Source organism: Ranitomeya imitator, chromosome 4 (assembly GCF_032444005.1).
Source record: "Ranitomeya imitator isolate aRanImi1 chromosome 4, aRanImi1.pri, whole genome shotgun sequence".
Lineage (NCBI taxonomy): Eukaryota > Metazoa > Chordata > Amphibia > Anura > Dendrobatidae > Ranitomeya > Ranitomeya imitator.
In genome coordinates, this window is record NC_091285.1 from 4,035,465 (window position 1) to 4,059,063 (window position 23,599).

General features: G+C 52.4%; 1 protein-coding gene across 7 annotated transcripts in view; it reads right to left on the reverse strand.

Annotated features, from left to right (window-relative positions):
* Positions 1–23,599, reverse strand: part of ABCC9 (ATP binding cassette subfamily C member 9) — a 112,042-nt gene that overhangs the window by 65,813 nt on the left and 22,630 nt on the right. For all 7 annotated transcript variants that reach the window (XM_069762781.1, XM_069762784.1, XM_069762786.1 and 4 more), the window contains exons 2-3: positions 23,027–23,177; positions 13,502–13,643 (exon numbers count right to left, since the gene is read on the reverse strand). In XM_069762781.1, coding sequence (XP_069618882.1) covers positions 13,502–13,643; positions 23,027–23,171 — 287 coding nt within the window. In that variant the 5' untranslated portion in view covers positions 23,172–23,177. The remainder of the gene's footprint in view (positions 1–13,501; positions 13,644–23,026; positions 23,178–23,599) is intronic.

Here is a 23,599-nt window from a genome sequence, read left to right on the forward strand (position 1 = left end):
TTCCATGCAGCTCCCCTCAGCACCTCCAGATTTGGATTGTAGGTGACCACTAGAGGTACCCGGTTATTTTCTTCTTTAGCTTTGTAATGTAGCAGGTGATTCCTTGATATTCCGGTGGTTCTTGTGATGTGATTTTCAATTGTTCTTGGATGGTCGCCCTGATTCAAAAAGGTCTTTCTGAGGCGACCGAGGTGTTCATCCCTATCCATGGGATTGGAACATAGACGATTGTATCTGATGGCTTGGCTGTAGACAATGGAGTTTATGTGTTTTGGATGGAAACTGTCCCATTTAAGGTATGTTGGGCGGTCGATTGGCTCCTGATACCGGGATGTCTCTATTTTATTGTTCTGCAGCTTAATGATGGCGTCCAAAAAGTTGATTTCAGTGCAGGAGTAGTTGAGTGTCAAGTTGATGGTGGGATGAAATTGATTAAACTGTTCATGGAACGTCTTTAGCTGCGGCTCAGACTCCGTCCAGATTATTAAAATATCATCAATGTACCGGTAATAGGCCAGAGGCTCCTCACACCTTGTGGGGGCATCACAACACAGAACCAGACCCCAATCAGAGGACATTAAAACATTCACACTCCTTATCTATGAACTGTTCCAACATTTATGGACACAACTGTTTATCACTCACATAATGGTGGTTCTGCTTCATGTCACTTGTCTTATCCATGGCATTATCTTTCTGCTGTGTTGTGTATAAATATGTGATTCTTCAGAATTTGTATTAGTCTGTGCCTGATGAAGAGGCCTGTGTAGTCTCGAAAGCTGGAGAATAAGTCACAATGTAACAGAATAGTGAGTGCAGCTCTGGGGGTGACTGGAAGATAAGATGAAACAGCGGATTAGTGAGTGCAGCTCTGGAGGCGACTGGAGGATAAGACATGATGTAAGCAGAATCGTGAGTGCAGCTCTGGAGGCGACTGGAGGATAAGACATGATGTAAGCAGAATCGTGAGTGCAGCTCTGGAGGTGACTAGAGTGTGACATAAGACATGTCATTATTAAATATGTGCAGTAGTTTACACTAGATTTCATACATATTTGTATTTTAGTTTTCTACATTTTATGGTATGCTTTTCTTTCTCAGACCTTTCTGATTTCCAGCCTTCTCTATCCTCGCCGTTTGTTTTTCTTTTGGTCCTTTTTTTCCTTTTTCTCCTGATATAACAATGCTGATTATTATTAGGAGTTATTACTTTTTATGCTGTAACTGATCCTTATTTCTCTATTCTTACGCTCCACTACACATTTCTCACTTTATATCCCCATCCTCCTCTTTATTTCTTGCCGTTATCCTGAATTTTTTGTAGCCAATTAATTCCTTTGCTTGTATTACTCTATCACCTGCTCCATAGAGGATGGCACTGCTCCCATGTCCTCTTTGGGCTCCCATCTACTCCGTGCTCCCATCTACTCTGCACTCCCATGTCCTCCCCGAGCTCCCATCTACTGCACGCTCCGATGTCCTCTCCGCGCTATCATGTCCTCCCCGTGTTTCCATCTAATCCACGCTCACATGTCCTCCCCGCACAGCCATCTACTCCGCGCACCCATGTCCTCCCTGCGCTCCCATCTTCTCCACGCTCACATGTCCTCCCCGCGCTCCCATCTACTCCATGCTCACATATCTTCCCCACGCTCCCATCTACTAAGCGCTCGCATCTACCCCGCACTCATATGTCCTCCTCGCCCTTCCATGTCCTCCTTGCGCTCCCATCTACTGCACGCTCCCATGTCATCCCCATGCTCCCATCTACTCCATGCTCACATGTTCTCCCCGTGATCCCATCTATTCCTCGCTCACATGTCCTCCTCACGCTCCCATGACCTCCCCGCGCTGTCATCTACTCCGCGCTCCCATGTCCTCCCCGCGCACCCATCTACTCCGTGCTCCCATGTCCTCCCCGTGCACTCATCTACTCCGTGCTCCCATGTCCTCCCCGTGCACTCATCTACTCCGTGCTCCCATGTCCTCCCCGAGCACCCATCTACTCCGCGCTCCCATGTCCTCCCCGCGATCCCATCTACTTTGTGCTCCCATGTCCTTTCCGTGCTCCCATCTACTTTCGCACTCCCATGTCCTCCCCGTGCTCGCATCTACTCCATGCTCCCATGTACTCACCCTCACCGCGCTACCATCTACTCCGTGCTCCCATGTCCTCCCTGCACCCCATGTCCTCCCTGTGCTCCCATCTACTCCGTGCTCCCATGTCCTCCCTGCGCTTGCATCTACTCCCGCGCTCTCATATCCTCCCTGCGCTCCCATCTACTCTGCGCTCCCATGTCCTCCCCGCCCTCCCATCTACTCCATGCTCCCATGTCCTCCCTGAGCTCCCATATCCTCCCCGCGCTCCCATCTACTCCGTGCTCCCATGTCCTCCCTGCGCTCGCATCTACTCCCGCGCTCCCATGTCCTCCCCATGCTCCCATCTACTCCATGCTCCCATGTCCTCCCCACGCTCCCATCTACTCCATGATCCCATGTCCTTCCTGCGCCCCCATGTCCTCCCTGTGCTCCCATGTCCTCCCTGCACTCCCAACTACTCCCCGCGCTCCCATCTACTCCATGCTCCCATGTCCTCCCTGCGCTCCCATCTACTCCATGCTCCCATATCCTCCAAGCGCTCCCATCTACTCCGTGTTCCCATGTCCTCCCGGCGCTTGCATCTATTCCCGCGCTCTCATATCCTCCCCACGCTCCCATCTACTCTGCGCTCCCATGTCCTCCCCGCCCTCCCATCTACTCCATGCTCCCATGTCCTCCCTGAGCTCTCATATCCTCCCAGCGCTCCCATCTACTCCGCGCTCCCATGTCTTCCCTACGCTCGTATGTAATCCTGCGCTCCCATGTCCTCCCCGCCCTCACATCTACTCCATGCTCCCATGTCCTCCCTGAGCTCCCATGTTCTCCCCGTGCTCCCATCTACTCCATGCTCCCATGTCCTCCCTGAGCTCCCATATCCTCCCCGCGCTCCCATTTACTCCGTGCTCCCATGTCCTCCCTGCCCTCGCATCTACTCCCGCGCTCCCATGTCCTGCCCATGCTCCCATCTACTCCATGCTCCCATGTCCTCTCCGCGCTCCCATCTACTCCATGCTCCCATGTCCTTCCTGGGCCCCATGTCCTCCCTGTGCTCCCATGTCCTCCCTGCACTTCCAACTACTCCCCGCGCTCCCATCTACTCCATGCTCCCATGTCCTCCCTGCGCTCCCATCTACTCCATGCTCCCATGTCCTCCCTAAGCTCCCATATCCTCCAAGCGCTCCCATCTACTCCGTGCTCCCATATCCTCCAAGCGCTCCCATCTACTCCGTGCTCCCATGTCCTCCCTGCACTCCCAACTACTCCCCGCGCTCCCATCTACTCCATGCTCCCATGTCCTCCCCGCCCTCCCATCTACTCCATGCTCCAATGTCCTCCCTGAGCTCTCATATCCTCCCCGCGCTCCCATCTACTCCGCGCTCCCATGTCTTCCCTACGCTCGTATGTAATCCTGTGCTCCCATGTCCTCCCTGCCCTCCCATCTACTCCATGCTCCCATGTCCTCCCTGAGCTCCCATATCCTCCCCGTGCTCCCATCTACTCCGCGCTCCCATGTCCGCCCTGCGCTCGCATCTACTCTGGCGCTCCCATATCCTCCCCACGCTCCCATCTACTCCATGCTCCCATGTCCTCCCCGCGCTCCCAACTACTCCGCGCTCCCACGTCCTCCCTGCGCTTGCATCTACTCCCGCGCTCTCATATCCTCCCTGCGCTCCCATCTACTCTGCGCTCCCATGTCCTCCCCGCCCTCCCATCTACTCCATGCTCCCATGTCCTCCCTGAGCTCCCATATCCTCCCCGCGCTCCCATCTACTCCGTGCTCCCATGTCCTCCCTGCGCTCGCATCTACTCCCGCGCTCCCATGTCCTCCCCATGCTCCCATCTACTCCATGCTCCCATGTCCTCCCCGCGCTCCCATCTACTCCATGCTCCCATGTCCTTCCTGGGCCCCATGTCCTCCCTGTGCTCCCATGTCCTCCCTGCACTTCCAACTACTCCCCGCGCTCCCATCTACTCCATGCTCCCATGTCCTCCCTGCGCTCCCATCTACTCCATGCTCCCATGTCCTCCCTAAGCTCCCATATCCTCCAAGCGCTCCCATCTACTCCATGCTCCCATATCCTCCAAGCGCTCCCATCTACTCCGTGCTCCCATGTCCTCCCTGTGCTCCCATGTCCTCCCTGCACTCCCAACTACTCCATGCTCCCATGTCCTCCCCGCCCTCCCATCTACTCCATGCTCCAATGTCCTCCCTGAGCTCTCATATCCTCCCCGCGCTCCCATCTACTCCGCGCTCCCATGTCTTCCCTACGCTCGTATGTAATCCTGCGCTCCCATGTCCTCCCCGCCCTCCCATCTACTCCATGCTCCCATGTCCTCCCTGAGCTCCCATATCCTCCCCGTGCTCCCATCAACTCCGCGCTCCCATGTCCGCCCTGCGCTCGCATCTACTCCGGCGCTCCCATGTCCTCCCTGAGCTCCCATATCCTCCCTGCGCTCCCCTCCACTCCACGCTCCCATGTTCTCCCCGTGCTCCCATCTACTCCGTGCTCCCATGTCCTCCCCGTGCTCCCATCTACTCCATGCTCCCATGTCCTCCCTGAGCTCCCATATCCTCCACGTGCTCCCATCTACTCCACGCTCCCATGTCCTCCCCGCGCTCCCATCTACTCCATGCTCCCATGTCCTCCCTGAGCTCCCATATCCTCCCCGTGCTCCCATCTACTCCATGCTCCCATGTTCTCCCCGTGCTCCAATCTACTCCATGCTCCCATGTCCTCCCTGAGCTCCCATATCCTCCCCGTGCTCCCATCTACTCCATGCTCACATGTTCTCCCCGTGCTCCCTTCTACTCCGCGTTCCCATCTACTCCCCGCACTCCCATCTATTCCTCGCTCACATGTTCTCCTCACGCTCCCATGTCCTCCCCGCGCTGTCATCTACTCCGTGCTCCCATGTCCTCCCCGCGCACCCATCTACTCCGTGCTCCCATGTCCTCCCCAAGCACCCATCTACTCCGCGCTCCCATGTCCTCCCCGCGATCCCATCTACTTTGTGCTCCCATGTCCTTCCCGTGCTCCCATCTACTTTCGCACTCCCATGTCCTCCCCGTGCTCCCATCTACTCCGTGCTTCTATGTCCTCCCCACGCTCCCATCTACTCCATGCTCCCATGTCCTCACCCTCACCGCGCTCCCATCTACTCCGTGCTCCCATGTCCTCCCTGCACTCCCAACTACTCCCCGCGCTCCCATCTACTCCATGCTCCCATGTCCTCCCTGCGCTCCCATCTACTCCATGCTCCCATGTCTTCCCTGAGCTCCCATATCCTCCCCGCGCTCCCATCTACTCCGTGCTCCCATGTCCTCCCTGCGCTCGCATCTACTCCCGCGCTCCCATATCCTCCCCGCACTCCCATCTACTCCGTGCTCCCATGTCCTCCCTGCGCTCGCATCTACTCCCGCGCTCCCATGTCCTCCCCATGCTCCCATCTACTGCATGTTCCCATGTCCTCCCCGCGCTCCCATCTACTCCATGCTCCCATGTCCTCCCTGCGCCCCCATGTCCTCCCTGTGCTCCCATGTCCTCCCTGCACTCCCAACTACTCCCCGGGCTCCCATCTACTCCATGCTCCCATGTCTTCCCTGAGCTCCCATATCCTCCCCGCGCTCCCATCTACTCCGTGCTCCCATGTCCTCCCTGCGCTCGCATCTACTCCCGCGGTCCCATATCCTCCCCGCGGTCACATCTACTCCGTGCTCACATGTCCTCCCTGCGCTCGCATCTACTCCCGCGCTCCCATGTCCTCCCCATGCTCCCATCTACTCCATGCTCCCATGTCCTCCCTGCGCTCCCATCTACTCCATGCTCCCATGTCCTCCCTGAGCTCCCATATCCTCCCCGCACTCCCATCTACTCCGCGCTCCCATGTCCGCCCTGCGCTCGCATCTACTCCCGCGCTCCCATGTCCTCCCCGCGCTCCCATCTACTCCGTACTCCCATGTCCTCCCTGAGCTCCCATATCCTCCCCTGCTCCCATCTACTCCGCGCTCCCATGTACGCCCTGCGCTCCCATCTACTCCCGCGCTCACATGTCCTCCCCGTGCTCCCATCTACTCCATGCTCCCATGTCCTCCCTGAGCTCCCATATCCTCCCCGTGCTCCCCTCTACTCCACGCTCCCATGTTCTCCCCGTGCTCCCATCTACTCCATGCTCCCATGTCCTCCCTGAGCACCCATATCCTCCCCTGCTCCCATCTATTCCCACGCTCCCATATCCTCCCCTGCTCCTATCTACTCCCACGCTCACATGTCCTCCCCGTGCTCCCATCTACTCCGTGCTCCCTGAGCTCCCATATCCTCCCCGTGCTCCCATCTACTCCGTGCTCCCATGTGCTCCCTGAGCTCCCATATCCTCCCCTGCTCCCATCTACTCCACGCTCCCATGTCCTCCCCGCACTCCCATCTACCCCGTGATCCCATGTGCTCCCTGAGCTCCCATATCCTCCCCTGCTCCCATCTACTCCCGCTCTCACATGTCCTCCCTGCACTCCCAGCTACTCCACGCTCCCATGTCCTCCCCGCGCACCCATCTACTCCGTGCTCCCATGTCCTCCCCGTGCACTCATCTACTCCGTGCTCCCATGTCCTCCCCGAGCACCCATCTACTCCGCGCTCCCATGTCCTGCCCGCGATCCCATCTACTTTGTGCTCCCATGTCCTTTCCGTGCTCCCATCTACTTTCGCACTCCCATGTCCTCCCCGTGCTCGCATCTACTCCATGCTCCCATGTCCTCACCCTCACCGCGCTACCATCTACTCCGTGCTCCCATGTCCTCCCTGCACCCCATGTCCTCCCTGTGCTCCCATGTCCTCCCTGCACTCCCAACTACTCCCCGCGCTCCCATCTACTCCATGCTCCCATGTCCTCCCTGCGCTCCCATCTACTCCATGCTCCCATGTCTTCCCTGAGCTCCCATATCCTCCCCGCGCTCCCATCTACTCCGTGCTCCCATGTCCTCCCTGCGCTCGCATCTACTCCCGTGCTCCCATATCCTCCCCGCGCTTCCCATCTACTCCGTGCTCCCATGTCCTCCCTGCACTCGCATCTACTCCCGAGCTCCCATGTCCTCCCCATGCTCCCATCTACTCCATGCTCCCATGTCCTCCCCGCGCTCCCATCTACTCCATGTTCCCATGTCCTCCCTGCGCCCCCATGTCCTCCCTGTGCTCCCATGTCCTCCCTGCACTCCCAACTACTCCCCGGGCTCCCATCTACTCCATGCTCCCATGTCTTCCCTGAGCTCCCATATCCTCCCTGCGCTCCCATCTACTCTGCGCTCCCATGTCCTCCCCGCCCTCTTATCTACTCCATGCTCCCATGTCCTCCCTGAGCTCCCAAATCCTCCCCGCGCTCCCAACTACTCCGCGCTCCCATGTCCTCCCTGCGCTTGCATCTACTCCCGCGCTCTCATATCCTCCCTGCGCTCCCATCTACTCTGCGCTCTCATGTCCTCCCCGCCCTCCCATCTACTCCATGCTCCCATGTCCTCCCTGAGCTCCCATATCCTCCCCGCGCTCCCATCTACTCCGTGCTCCCATGTCCTCCCTGCGCTCGCATCTACTCCCGCGCTCCCATGTCCTCCCCATGCTCCCATCTACTCCATGCTCCCATGTCCTCCCCGCGCTCCCATCTACTCCATGATCCCATGTCCTTCCTGCGCCCCCATGTCCTCCCTGTGCTCCCATGTCCTCCCTGCACTCCCAACTACTCCCCGCGCTCCCATCTACTCCATGCTCCCATGTCCTCCCTGCGCTCCCATCTACTCCATGCTCCCATGTCCTCCCTAAGCTCCCATATCCTCCAAGCGCTCCCATCTACTCCGTGCTCCCATGTCCTCCCGGCGCTTGCATCTATTCCCGCGCTCTCATATCCTCCCCACGCTCCCATCTACTCTGCGCTCCCATGTCCTCCCCGCCCTCCCATCTACTCCATGCTCCCATGTCCTCCCTGAGCTCTCATATCCTCCCCGCGCTCCCATCTACTCCGCGCTCCCATGTCTTCCCTACGCTCGTATGTAATCCTGCGCTCCCATGTCCTCCCCGCCCTCCCATCTACTCCATGCTCCCATGTCCTCCCTGAGCTCCCATGTTCTCCCCGTGCTCCCATCTACTCCATGCTCCCATGTCCTCCCTGAGCTCCCATATCCTCCCCGCGCTCCCATTTACTCCGTGCTCCCATGTCCTCCCTGCGCTCGCATCTACTCCCGCGCTCCCATGTCCTCCCCATGCTCCCATCTACTCCATGCTCCCATGTCCTCCCCGCGCTCCCATCTACTCCATGCTCCCATGTCCTTCCTGGGCCCCATGTCCTCCCTGTGCTCCCATGTCCTCCCTGCACTTCCAACTACTCCCCGCGCTCCCATCTACTCCATGCTCCCATGTCCTCCCTGCGCTCCCATCTACTCCATGCTCCCATGTCCTCCCTAAGCTCCCATATCCTCCAAGCGCTCCCATCTACTCCGTGCTCCCATATCCTCCAAGCGCTCCCATCTACTCCGTGCTCCCATGTCCTCCCTGCACTCCCAACTACTCCCCGCGCTCCCATCTACTCCATGCTCCCATGTCCTCCCTGCGCTCCCATCTACTCCATGCTCCCATGTCCTCCCTAAGCTCCCATATCCTCCAAGCGCTCCCATCTACTCCGTGCTCCCATGTCCTCCCGGCGCTTGCATCTATTCCCGCGCTCTCATATCCTCCCCACGCTCCCATCTACTCTGCGCTCCCATGTCCTCCCCGCCCTCCCATCTACTCCATGCTCCCATGTCCTCCCTGAGCTCTCATGTCCTCCCCGCGCTCCCATCTACTCCGCGCTCCCATGTCTTCCCTACGCTCGTATGTAATCCTGCGCTCCCATGTCCTCCCCGCCCTCCCATCTACTCCATGCTCCCATGTCCTCCCTGAGCTCCCATGTTCTCCCCGTGTTCCCATCTACTCCATGCTCCCATGTCCTCCCTGAGCTCCCATATCCTCCCCGCGCTCCCATTTACTCCGTGCTCCCATGTCCTCCCTGCGCTCGCATCTACTCCCGCGCTCCCATGTCCTCCCCATGCTCCCATCTACTCCATGCTCCCATGTCCTCCCCGCGCTCCCATCTACTCCATGCTCCCATGTCCTTCCTGGGCCCCATGTCCTCCCTGTGCTCCCATGTCCTCCCTGCACTTCCAACTACTCCCCGCGCTCCCATCTACTCCATGCTCCCATGTCCTCCCTACGCTCCCATCTACTCCATGCTCCCATGTCCTCCCTAAGCTCCCATATCCTCCAAGCGCTCCCATCTACTCCGTGCTCCCATATCCTTCAAGCGCTCCCATCTACTCCGTGCTCCCATGTCCTCCCTGCACTCCCAACTACTCCCCGCGCTCCCATCTACTCCATGCTCCCATGTCCTCCCCGCCCTCCCATCTACTCCATGCTCCAATGTCCTCCCTGAGCTCTCATATCCTCCCCGCGCTCCCATCTACTCCGCGCTCCCATGTCTTCCCTACGCTCGTATGTAATCCTGTGCTCCCATGTCCTCCCCGCCCTCCCATCTACTCCATGCTCCCATGTCCTCCCTAAGCTCCCATATCCTCCCCGTGCTCCCATCTACTCCGCGCTCCCATGTCCGCCCTGCGCTCGCATCTACTCTGGCGCTCCCATGTCCTCCCCACGCTCCCATCTACTCCATGCTCCCATGTCCTCCCCGCGCTCCCAACTACTCCGCGCTCCCATGTCCTCCCTGCGCTTGCATCTACTCCCGCGCTCTCATATCCTCCCTGCGCTCCCATCTACTCTGCGCTCCCATGTCCTCCCCGCCCTCCCATCTACTCCATGCTCCCATGTCCTCCCTGAGCTCCCATATCTTCCCCGCGCTCCCATCTACTCCGTGCTCCCATGTCCTCCCTGCGCTCGCATCTACTCCCGCGCTCCCATGTCCTCCCCATGCTCCCATCTACTCCATGCTCCCATGTCCTCCCCGCGCTCCCATCTACTCCATGCTCCCATGTCCTTCCTGGGCCCCATGTCCTCCCTGTGCTCCCATGTCCTCCCTGCACTTCCAACTACTCCCCGCGCTCCCATCTACTCCATGCTCCCATGTCCTCCCTGCGCTCCCATCTACTCCATGCTCCCATGTCCTCCCTAAGCTCCCATATCCTCCAAGCGCTCCCATCTACTCCGTGCTCCCATATCCTCCAAGCTCTCCCATCTACTCCGTGCTCCCATGTCCTCTCTGTGCTCCCATGTCCTCCCTGCACTCCCAACTACTCCCCGCGCTCCCATCTACTCCGCGCTCCCATGTCTTCCCTACGCTCGTATGTAATCCTGCGCTCCCATGTCCTCCCCGCCCTCCCACCATCTACTCCATGCTCCCATGTCCTCCCTGAGCTCCCATATCCTCCCCGTGCTCCCATCAACTCCGCGCTCCCATGTCCGCCCTGCGCTCGCATCTACTCCGGCGCTCCCATGTCCTCCCTGAGCTCCCATATCCTCCCTGCGCTCCCCTCCACTCCACGCTCCCATGTTCTCCCCGTGCTCCCATCTACTCCGTGCTCCCATGTCCTCCCTGAGCTCCCATATCCTCCCCTGCTCACATGTCCTCCCCGTGCTCCCATCTACTCCATGCTCCCATGTCCTCCCTGAGCTCCCATATCCTCCCCGTGCTCCCATCTACTCCACGCTCCCATGTTCTCCCCGTGCTCCAATCTACTCCATGCTCCCATGTCCTCCCTGAGCTCCCATATCCTCCCCGTGCTCCCATCTACTCCATGCTCACATGTTCTCCCCGTGCTCCCTTCTACTCCGCGTTCCCATCTACTCCCCGCACTCCCATCTATTCCTCGCTCACATGTCCTCCTCACGCTCCCATGTCCTCCCCGCGCTGTCATCTACTCCGCGCTCCCATGTCCTCCCCAAGCACCCATCTACTCCGCGCTCCCATGTCCTCCCCGCGATCCCATCTACTTTGTGCTCCCATGTCCTCCCCAAGCACCCATCTACTCCGCGCTCCCATGTCCTCCCCGCGATCCCATCTACTTTGTGCTCCCATGTCCTTCCCGTGCTCCCATCTACTTTCGCACTCCCATGTCCTCCCCGTGCTCCCATCTACTCCGTGCTTCTATATCCTCCCCACGCTCCCATCTACTCCATGCTCCCATGTCCTCACCCTCACCGCGCTCCCATCTACTCCGCGCTCCCATGTCCTCCCCGCGATCCCATCTACTTTGTGCTCCCATGTCCTCCCCAAGCACCCATCTACTCCGCGCTCCCATGTCCTCCCCGCGATCCCATCTACTTTGTGCTCCCATGTCCTTCCCGTGCTCCCATCTACTTTCGCACTCCCATGTCCTCCCCGTGCTCCCATCTACTCCGTGCTTCTATATCCTCCCCACGCTCCCATCTACTCCATGCTCCCATGTCCTCACCCTCACCGCGCTCCCATCTACTCCGTGCTCCCATGTCCTCCCTGCACTCCCAACTACTCCCCGCGCTCCCATCTACTCCATGCTCCCATGTCCTCCCTGCGCTCCCATCTACTCCATGCTCCCATGTCTTCCCTGAGCTCCCATATCCTCCCCGCACTCCCATCTACTCCGTGCTCCCATGTCCTCCCTGCGCTCGCATCTACTCCCGCGCTCCCATATCCTTCCCGCGCTCCCATCTACTCCGTGCTCCCATGTCCTCCCTGCGCTCGCATCTACTCCCGCGCTCCCATGTCCTCCCCATGCTCCCATCTACTGCATGTTCCCATGTCCTCCCCGCGCTCCCATCTACTCCATGCTCCCATGTCCTCCCTGCGCCCCCATGTCCTCCCTGTGCTCCCATGTCCTCCCTGCACTCCCAACTACTCCCCGGGCTCCCATCTACTCCATGCTCCCATGTCTTCCCTGAGCTCCCATATCCTCCCCGCGCTCCCATCTACTCCGTGCTCCCATGTCCTCCCTGCGCTCGCATCTACTCCCGCGGTCCCATATCCTCCCCGCGGTCACATCTACTCCGTGCTCACATGTCCTCCCTGCGCTCGCATCTACTCCCGCGCTCCCATGTCCTCCCTGCGCTCCCATCTACTCCATGCTCCCATGTCCTCCCTGCGCTCCCATCTACTCCATGCTCCCATGTCCTCCCTGAGCTCCCATATCCTCCCCGCACTCCCATCTACTCCGCGCTCCCATGTCCGCCCTGCGCTCGCATCTACTCCCGCGCTCCCATGTCCTCCCCGCGCTCCCATCTACTCCGTACTCCCATGTCCTCCCTGAGCTCCCATATCCTCCCCTGCTCCCATCTACTCCGCGCTCCCATGTACGCCCTGCGCTCCCATCTACTCCCGCGCTCACATGTCCTCCCCGTGCTCCCATCTACTCCATGCTCCCATGTCCTCCCTGAGCTCCCATATCCTCCCCTGCTCCCATCTATTCCCACGCTCCCATATCCTCCCCTGCTCCTATCTACTCCCGCGCTCACATGTCCTCCCCGTGCTCCCATCTACTCCGTGCTCCCATGTGCTCCCTGAGCTCCCATATCCTCCCCGTGCTCCCATCTACCCCGTGATCCCATGTGCTCCCTGAGCTCCCATATCCTCCCTTGCTCCCATCTACTCCTGCGCTCACATGTCCTCCCTGCACTCCCAGCTACTCCCCGTGCTGACGTGGCACACACCGACTGACATTTTGTGATGTTTCCGCAGCAGCTTGGACGGCTGTGCTACATTGTACCCAATATTGTTACTATTGTATGGTGATTTCGGGGACACTCACTATCACTTTCTATCGGCACATTGTGTCACTTTTCCTTTTGAGGAATATTTTCCCTTTCTGATTTTATTATCAATATTATATTCTGTAATTAATAAAATGTTTGATTTTATAAAACATTTGTGGTTGTCGTGTTTATAATTCGCAACAAACATTTAGGCTGTGTGCACACGTTGCGTTTTTTTCGCGTTTTTTTCGTGTTTTTTCCGATAAAAACGCTATAAAACCGCAAAAAAAACGCATACAATAAGCATCTCATCATTTAGAATGAATTCTGCATGTTTTGTGCATATGATGTGTTTTTTTCCGCGAAAAAAAAGCATCGCGGTAAAAACCGCAGCATGTTCATTAATTTTCCGGTTTTTTTTTGCGGATTTCCCACTCCAAAATGCATTGGGAAGTGTCCGGAAAAAACCACGGCAAAAACGCGTCAAAACTGCGGCAAAATGGCGGCAAAAACGCATGCGGTTTTCTTGCGGATTTCTTGCAGAAAGTGTCCGGAATTCTCAGGAATTTTCTGCGAGAAATCCTGAACGTGTGCACACAGCTACTGTTTTTTGTATATGTGTGATGATGAGATGACATCAGTGTAGCTGCAGCTCTGGAGGTGACTGGAGCAATGCTCTAGCAGAGGTCACGTGTGGTTGCACTCACGCGTCGGACACGATGCCCTCCGCGATCTCGCACACGTGGACAAACAGCAGCACGAACGTCAGGATCCATCGCAGGTTGTGCCCTGGGAAGTGCAGCCAGGTGTTGTGGTGGATCTGGACCTTGGAGCTCTGACTCCCCCATCCTGCAAATAATCCAGAAAAATCACAAATCCATGCGGGTCACATGATAAGTCTACACCCCGAGGGGCTGCACGAGGTTCTGCAGCAGCTGGGTTATTACATATGTGTATCGTCTCTGATCCTGAGTGTGGGGGTCACCCCAAATGATTCCACTAGGTCAGCGATATTACATAGTAACATAGTAACATAGTAACATAGTTAGTAAGGCCGAAAAAAGACATTTGTCCATCCAGTTCAGCCTATATTCCATCATAATAAATACCCAGATCTACGTCCTTCTACAGAACCTAATAATTGTATGATACAATATTGTTCTGCTCCAGGAAGACATCCAGGCCTCTCTTGAACCCCTCGACTGAGTTCGCCATCACCACCTCCTCAGGCAAGCAATTCCAGATTCTCACTGCCCTAACAGTAAAGAATCCTCTTCTATGTTGGTGGAAAAACCTTCTCTCCTCCAGACGCAAAGAATGCCCCCTTGTGCCCGTCACCTTCCTTGGTATAAACAGATCCTCAGCGAGATATTTGTATTGTCCCCTTATATACTTATACATGGTTATTAGATCACCCCTCAGTCGTCTTTTTTCTAGACTATATAATCCTAATTTCGCTAATCTATCTGGGTATTGTAGTTCTCCCATCCCCTTTATTAATTTTGTTGCCCTCCTTTGTACTCTCTCTAGTTCCATTATATCCTTCTTGAGCACCGGTGCCCAAAACTGGACACAGTACTCCATGTGCGGTCTAACTAGGGATTTGTACAGAGGCAGTATAATGCTCTCATCATGTGTATCCAGACCTCTTTTAATGCACCCCATGATCCTGTTTGCCTTGGCAGCTGCTGCCTGGCACTGGCTGCTCCAGGTAAGTTTATCATTAACTAGGATCCCCAAGTCCTTCTCCCTGTCAGATTTACCCAGTGGTGTCCCGTTCAGTGTGTAATGGTGATATTGATTCCTTCTTCCCATGTGTATAACCTTACATTTATCATTGTTAAACCTCATCTGCCACCTTTCAGCCCAAGTTTCCAACTTATCCAGATCCATCTGTAGCAGAATACTATCTTCTCTTGTATTAACTGCTTTGATATTCATATTCATTAGCGATATTCAGGGAGTCATTAGTGTCAGCTCCTCCATTATTTACCAAAGTTCTCCGCATGTACAGTCTTGGCCAAAAGTGTTGGCACCCCCCCGCGTTTCTCATACTCAGGTTTATTTCCTTCGTGTTCATTGGAACAACATAAAAAAAACAGACAAAAAAGGCAAATTGGACATAATTTCACATAAAACCCCAAAAATGGTCCAGATAGAATTGTTGGCGCCCTCCTGAATATTTTGTCACGCCCTTTGGGATAAATCCCGGGAATCAGTCGCTGACTATAACCATCCACAAGCTTCTTCCTCCTCTCAGACGGGATCTTGGACTCTTCTTACAAACTGCTCCTGGTATCATATTTCATCTTCTCCCAACAGCGATTGTAAGATCTCTCCACAGTGGATCTATGGGATTTAGATCCAGACTCATTGCTGCCACTTCAGAACTCTCCAGCGCTTTGTGGCCATCCATTTCTGGGGACTTCTTGAAGTATGTTTGGAGTCATTGTCCTGCTCGAAGATCCATGACCTAGGACGCACACCCAGCTTTCTGACACTGGGCACTACATTGCCACCCACAATCCTGTGGTAAACGTCTGATCAATGATTCCTTGCATACAGTCAGGGAACCAAGTGCCAGAGGCAGCAAAACCACCACAAATCATACCTGAGCATCCACCATATCTGACTGTAGGTACTGTGTTCTTATCTGTGAGCCTCCACCATATCTGACTGTAGGTACTGTGTTCTTATCTGTGAGCCTCCACCATATCTGACTGTAGGTACTGTGTTCTTATCTGTGAGCATCCACCATATCTGACTGTAGGTACTGTGTTCTTATCTGTGAGCCTCCACCATATCTGACTGTAGGTACTGTGTTCTTATCTGTGAGCCTCCATCATATCTGACTGTAGGTACTGTGTTCTTATCTGTGAGCTTCCACCATATCTAACTGTAGGTACTGTGTTCTTATCTGTGAGCCTCCATCATATCTAACTGTAGGTACTGTGTTCTTATCTGTGAGCTTCCACCATATCTGACTTTAGGTGCTGTGTTCTTTTCTTTGCAGGCCTCATTTCACTTTTGGTAAACAACAGAATGATCTACTTTAATAAAAAAGCTGTATCTTGGTCTCATCTATCCACAAGATGCTTTCCCAGAAGGATTTTGGTTGCTCACATACATTCTGGTAAACTAGCTTTTTTATGCCTGTGTGTCAGCAGTAGGGTCCTCAAGGGCCTCCTGCCATAGTGTTTCATTACATTCACATGTGGACGGATAGTTCACGCTGACACTGATGCACCCTGATCCTGCAAGACAATTTGGATCTCTTTGGACCTTGATTGGGGCTTCTCCAACATCGAACTATCCTGTGTTGCAACTTTTCATTCATTATCTGCCGTCCACATCCAGGGAAACTAGCTACAGTGCCAATGATCGTAAACTTCTTGATTATGTTGTGCAACTTGGAGAAAGGAACATCAAGATCTCTGAAGATGGACTGGTAACCTTGAGATTGTTGATATTGGTCAACAGTTTTGGTTCTCAAGTCCACAGACAGTTCTGTTCTCCTTTTTCTGTTCTCCATGCATAGTGTGGCACATACAAACACCCAATGCAAAGATCGGGTCAATTTCTCCCCTTTTTATCTGGTTTTAGGAGTGATTTTTATATTGCCCACACCTGTTACTTGCCACACGTGAATGTGAACGAGCATCACATGCTGGAAACAAAGATGTTTACCCACAATTTTGGAAAGGTGCCAACAATTGTGTCCTGCCCATTTTTGGAGTTTTGTGTGAAATTATGTCCATTTTGCCTTTTCCCTCTGTTTTCGTTGTTCCAATAAATACAGACAAAGTGAAGTGTAACAAAATGTGGGGAATTGTGATAATGTTCTGGGGGAAATACTACATTTTCTGGAACAATTTCAAGGGAGTTAAGACTTTTGGCCATGACAGTGTGTATGCACCCCTATAATAAGGAGGCATTCAAATATATGCATGTCCCCCATGATCAGGAGCGGCCCTAATACATGTATGTATGCATCCCCATAATCAGGAGAAACATAGATATGTATGCACCCCCATAATCAGGAGCAGCCAATAGATATGTAAAGTATGTGCCCCCATAATCAGGAGAAACATAGATATGTATGCGCCCCCATAATCAGGAGAAACATAGATATGTATGTGCCCCCATAATCAGGAGAAACATAGATATGTATGCACCCCCATAATCAGGAGCAGCCAATAGATATGTACAGTATGTGCCCCCATAATCAGGAGAAACAAAGATATGTATGTGTCCCCATAATCAGGAGCAGCCAATAGATATGTATGCACCCCCATAATCAGGAGCAGCCAATAGATATGTAAAGTATGTGCCCCCCTAATCAGAAGAAACATAGATATGTATGTGTCCCCATAATCAGAAGAAACATAGATATGTATGCACCCCCATAATCAGGAGCAGACAATAGATATGTACAGTATGTGCCCCCCTAATCAGGAGAAACATAGATATGTATGTGTCCCCATAATCAGGAGAAACATAGATATGTATGAGTCCCCATAATCAGGAGTAGCCAATAGATACGTATGCGCCCCCATAATTAGGAGCAGCCAATAGATATGTACAGTATGTGCCCCCATAATCAGGAGCATCCAATAGATATGTCTGCGCCCCCATAATCAGGAGAAACATAGACATGTATGCACCCCCATAATCAGGAGCAGCCAATAGATATGTCTGCGCCCCCATAATCAGGAGAAACATAGACATGTATGCACCCCCATAATCAGGAGCAGCCAATAGATATCTATGCACCCCCATAATCAGGAGCAGCCAATAGATATGTATGTGCCCCCATAATCAGGAGAAGCCAATAGATATGTATGCACCCCCATAATCAGGAGCAGCCAATAGACATGTATGCACCCCCATAATCAGGAGCAGCCAATAGACATGTATGCACCCCCATAATCAGGAGCAGCCAATAGATATGTATGTGCCCCCATAATCAGGAGAAGCCAATAGACATGTATGCACCCCCATAATCAGGAGCAGCCAATAGACATGTATGCACCCCCATAATCAGGAGCAGCCAATAGATATGTATGTGCCCCCATAATCAGGAGCAGCCAATAGATATGTATGTGCCCCCATAATCAGGAGAAACATGGACATGTATGCACCCCCATTATCAGGAGCAGCCAATAGATATGTATGCGCCCCCATAATCAGGAGAAACATAGACATGTATGCACCCCCATAATCAGGAGCAGCCAATAGATGTGTACAGTATGTGCCCCCATAATCAGGAGTAGCCAATAGATATGTACAGTATGTGCCCCCCTAATCAGTAGAAACATAGATATGTATGCACCCCCATAATCAGGAGCAGACAATAGATATGTACAGTATGTGCCCCCCTAATCAGGAGAAACATAGATATGTATGTGTCCCCATAATCAGGAGAAACATAGATATGTATGCGTCCCCATAATCAGGAGTAGCCAATAGATACGTATGCGCCCCCATAATTAGGAGCAGCCAATAGATATGTACAGTATGTGCCCCCATAATCAGGAGCATCCAATAGATATGTCTGCGCCCCCATAATCAGGAGAAACATAGACATGTATGCACCCCCATAATCAGGAGCAGCCAATAGACCTGTATGCACCCCCATAATCAGGAGCAGCCAATAGATATGTATGTGCCCCCATAATCAGGAGCAGCCAATAGATATGTATGTGCCCCCATAATCAGGAGAAACATAGACATGTATGCACCCCCATAATCAGGAGCAGCCAATGGATATGTACAGTATGTGCCCCCCTAATCAGAAGAAACATAGATATGTATGCACCCCCATAATCAGGAGCAGACAATAGATATGTACAGTATGTGCCCCCCTAATCAGGAGAAACATAGATATGTATGTGTCCCCATAATCAGGAGAAACATAGATATGTATGTGTCCCCATAATCAGGAGAAACATAGATATGTATGTGCCCCTATAATCAGGAGCAGCCAATAGATACGTATGCGCCCCCATAATTAGGAGCAGCCAATAGATATGTACAGTATGTGCCCCCATAATCAGGAGCATCCAATAGATATGTCTGCGCCCCCATAATCAGGAGAAACATAGACATGTATGCACCCCCATAATCAGGAGCAGCCAATAGACATGTATGCACCCCCATAATCAGGAGCAGCCAATAGATATGTATGTGCCCCCATAATCAGGAGCAGCCAATAGATATGTATGTGCCCCCATAATCAGGAGAAACATAGACATGTATGCACCCCCATAATCAGGAGTAGCCAATAGATACGTATGCGCCCCCATAATTAGGAGCAGCCAATGGATATGTACAGTATGTGCCCCCCTAATCAGAAGAAACATAGATATGTATGCACCCCCATAATCAGGAGCAGACAATAGATATGTACAGTATGTGCCCCCCTAATCAGGAGAAACATAGATATGTATGTGTCCCCATAATCAGGAGAAACATAGATATGTATGTGTCCCCATAATCAGGAGAAACATAGATATGTATGTGCCCCTATAATCAGGAGCAGCCAATAGATACGTATGCGCCCCCATAATTAGGAGCAGCCAATAGATATGTACAGTATGTGCCCCCATAATCAGGAGCATCCAATAGATATGTCTGCGCCCCCATAATCAGGAGAAACATAGACATGTATGCACCCCCATAATCAGGAGTAGCCAATAGATACGTATGCGCCCCCATAATTAGGAGCAGCCAATAGATATGTACAGTATGTGCCCCCATAATCAGGAGCATCCAATAGATATGTCTGCGCCCCCATAATCAGGAGAAACATAGACATGTATGCACCCCCATAATCAGGAGCAGCCAATAGATATGTATGTGCCCCCATAATCAGGAGAAGCCAATAGATATGTATGCACCCCCATAATCAGGAGCAGCCAATAGACATGTATGCACCCCCATAATCAGGAGCAGCCAATAGACATGTATGCACCCCCATAATCAGGAGCAGCCAATAGATATGTATGTGCCCCCATAATCAGGAGCAGCCAATAGATATGTATGTGCCCCCATAATCAGGAGAAACATGGACATGTATGCACCCCCATAATCAGGAGCAGCCAATAGATATGTACAGTACGTGCCCCCATAATCAGGAGCAGCCAATAGATATGTATGCGCCCCCATAATCAGGAGAAACATAGACATGTATGCACCCCCATAATCAGGAGCAGCCAATAGATATGTACAGTATGTGCCCCCATAATCAGGAGCAGCCAATAGATATGTATGCGCCCCCATAATCAGGAGTAGCCAATAGATATGTACAGTATGTGCCCCCCTAATCAGTAGAAACATAGATATGTATGCACCCCCAAAATCAGGAGCAGACAATAGATATGTACAGTATGTGCCCCCTAATCAGGAGAAACATAGATATGTATGTGTCCCCATAATCAGGAGAAACATAGATATGTATGCGTCCCCATAATCAGGAGTAGCCAATAGATACGTATGCGCCCCCATAATTAGGAGCAGCCAATAGATATGTACAGTATGTGCCCCCATAATCAGGAGCATCCAATAGATATGTCTGCGCCCCCATAATCAGGAGAAACATAGACATGTATGCACCCCCATAATCAGGAGCAGCCAATAGACATGTATGCACCCCCATAATCAGGAGCAGCCAATAGACATGTATGCACCCCCATAATCAGGAGCAGCCAATAGATATGTATGCGCCCCCATAATCAGGAGAAACATAGACATGTATGCACCCCCATAATCAGGAGCAGCCAATAGATATGCACAGTATGTGCCCCCATAATCAGGAGCAGCCAATAGATATGTATGTGCCCCCATAATCAGGAGAAACATAGACATGTATGCACCCCCATAATCAGGAGCAGCCAATAGATATGTACAGTATGTGCCCCCATAATCAGGAGCAGCCAATAGATATGTATGCGCCCCCATAATCAGGAGAAACATAGACATGTATGCACCCCCATAATCAGGAGCAGCCAATAGATATGTACAGTATGTGCCCCCATAATCAGGAGAAACATAGACATGTATGCACCCCCATAATCAGGAGCAGCCAATAGATATGTACAGTATGTGCCCCCATAATCAGGAGCAGCCAATAGATATGTACAGTATGTGCCCCCATAATCAGGAGCAGCCAATAGATATGTATGCGCCCCCATAATCAGGAGAAACATAGACATGTATGCACCCCCATAATCAGGAGCAGCCAATAGATATGTACAGTATGTGCCCCCATAATCAGGAGCAGCCAATAGATATGTATGCGCCCCCATAATCAGGAGAAACATAGACATGTATGCACCCCCATAATCAGGAGAAACACATGTATGCACCCCCATAATCAGGAGCAGCCAATAGACATGTATGTATCCCCATAATCAGGAGCAGCCAATAGACATGTATGCACCCCCATAATCAGGAGCAGCCAATAGATATGTATGTGCCCCCATAATCAGGAGCAGCCAATAGATATGTATGTGCCCCCATAATCAGGAGAAACATAGACATGTATGCACCCCCATAATCAGGAGCAGCCAATAGATATGTATGCGCCCCCATAATCAGGAGAAACATAGACATGTATGTGCCCCCATAATCAGGAGCAGCCAATAGATATGTATGTGCCCCCATAATCAGGAGAAACATAGATATGTATGCGCCCCCATAATCAGGAGCAGCCAATAGATATGTATGTGCCCCCATAATCAGGAGCAGCCAATAGACATGTATGTGCCCCTATAATCAGGAGCAGCAAATAGATATGTATGTGTCCCCATAATCAGGAGAAACATAGACATGTATGCACCCCCATAATCAGGAGAAACATAGACATGTATGCACCCCCATAATCAGGAGAAACATAGACATGTATGCACCCCCATAATCAGGAGCAGCCAATAGACATGTATGCACCCCCATAATCAGGAGCAGCCAATAGATATGTATGTGCCCCCATAATCAGGAGCAGCCAATAGATATGTATGTGCCCCCATAATCAGGAGCAGCCAATAGATATGTATGTGCCCCCATAATCAGGAGCAGCCAATAGATATGTATGTGCCCCCATAATCAGGAGAAACATAGACATGTATGTGCCCCTATAATCAGGAGCAGCCAATAGATATGTATGTGCCCCCATAATCAGGAGAAACATAGATATGTATGCGCCCCCATAATCAGGAGCAGCCAATAGATATGTATGCACCCCCATAATCAGGAGCAGCCAACAGATATGTATGTGCCCCCATAATCAGGAGCAGCCAATAGACATGTATGTGCCCCTATAATCAGGAGCAGCCAATAGATATGTATGTGCCCCCATAATCAGGAGAAACATAGATATGTATGTGTCCCCATAATCAGGAGCAGCCAATAGATATGTATGCGCCCCCATAATCAGGAGCAGCCAATAGATATGTATGCGCCCCCATAATCAGGAGCAGCCAATAGATATGTATGCGCCCCCATAATCAGGAGCAGCCAATAGATATGTATGCGCCCCCATAATCAGGAGCAGCCAATAGATATGTATGCGCCCCCATAATCAGGAGCAGCCAATAGATATGTATGCGCCCCCATAATCAGGAGCAGCCAATAGATATGTATGCGCCCCCATAATCAGGAGCAGCCAATAGATATGTATGTGCCCCCATAATCAGGAGCAGCCAATAGACATGTATGTGCCCCCATAATCAGGAGCAGCCAATAGATATATATGCGCCCCCATAATCAGGAGCAGCAAATAGATATGTATGTGCCCCCATAATCAGGAGCAGCCAATAGATATGTATGTGCCCCCATAATCAGGAGCAGCCAATAGATATGTATGTGCCCCCATAATCAGGAGCAGCCAATGGATATGTATGTGCCCCTATAATCAGGAGCAGCCAATAGATATGTATGTGCCCCCATAATCAGGAGCAGCCAATAGATATGTATGTGCCCCCATAATCAGGAGCAGCCAATAGATATGTATGTGCCCCCATAATCAGGAGCAGCCAATGGATATGTATGTGCCCCTATAATCAGGAGCAGCCAATAGATATGTATGTGCCCCCATAATCAGGAGCAGCCAATAGATATGTATGGGCCCCCATAATCAGGAGCAGCCAATAGATATGTATGCGCCCCCATAATCAGGAGCAGCCAATAGATATGTATGTGCCCCCATAATCAGGAGCAGCCCACATGACACTTACCAATGAAGAGAATTGGAAAAGTGATAAAGAGCAGGAAGACGTGAGGGACGAGGTTCAGGGCGTCCAGGAAGCAGATATTGTTCAGCACGCCGTTATTCACATTGTAGGAGGTGTTAGTGTCATTCCCACAGAACGAGAGGCTCATATCTACCTGCAACACAGAAAATGGAGTCAGCGGCAGAAAATACCATACTAACATCCGGAGCTGCAATCACAAGACCACTGACACAGAGTCCACCCCGCTGTATTGTAAAAATGAAGTGCAGCTCTGGGGTATAACAAAAGAGGTAACTCAGGATCAGTAATGTAATGTATGTACACAGTGACTGCACCAGCAGAATAGTGAGTGCAGCTCTGGGGTACAATATAGGATGTAACTCAGGATCAGTAATGTAATGTGTGTACACAGTGACTGCACCAGCAGAATAGTGAGTGCAGCTTTGGGGTATAATACAGGAGGTAACTCAGGATCAGTAATGTAATGTATGTACACAGTGACTGCACCAGCAGAATAGTGAGTGCAGCTCTGGAGTATAATACAGGATGTAACTCAGGATCAGTAATGTAATGTAT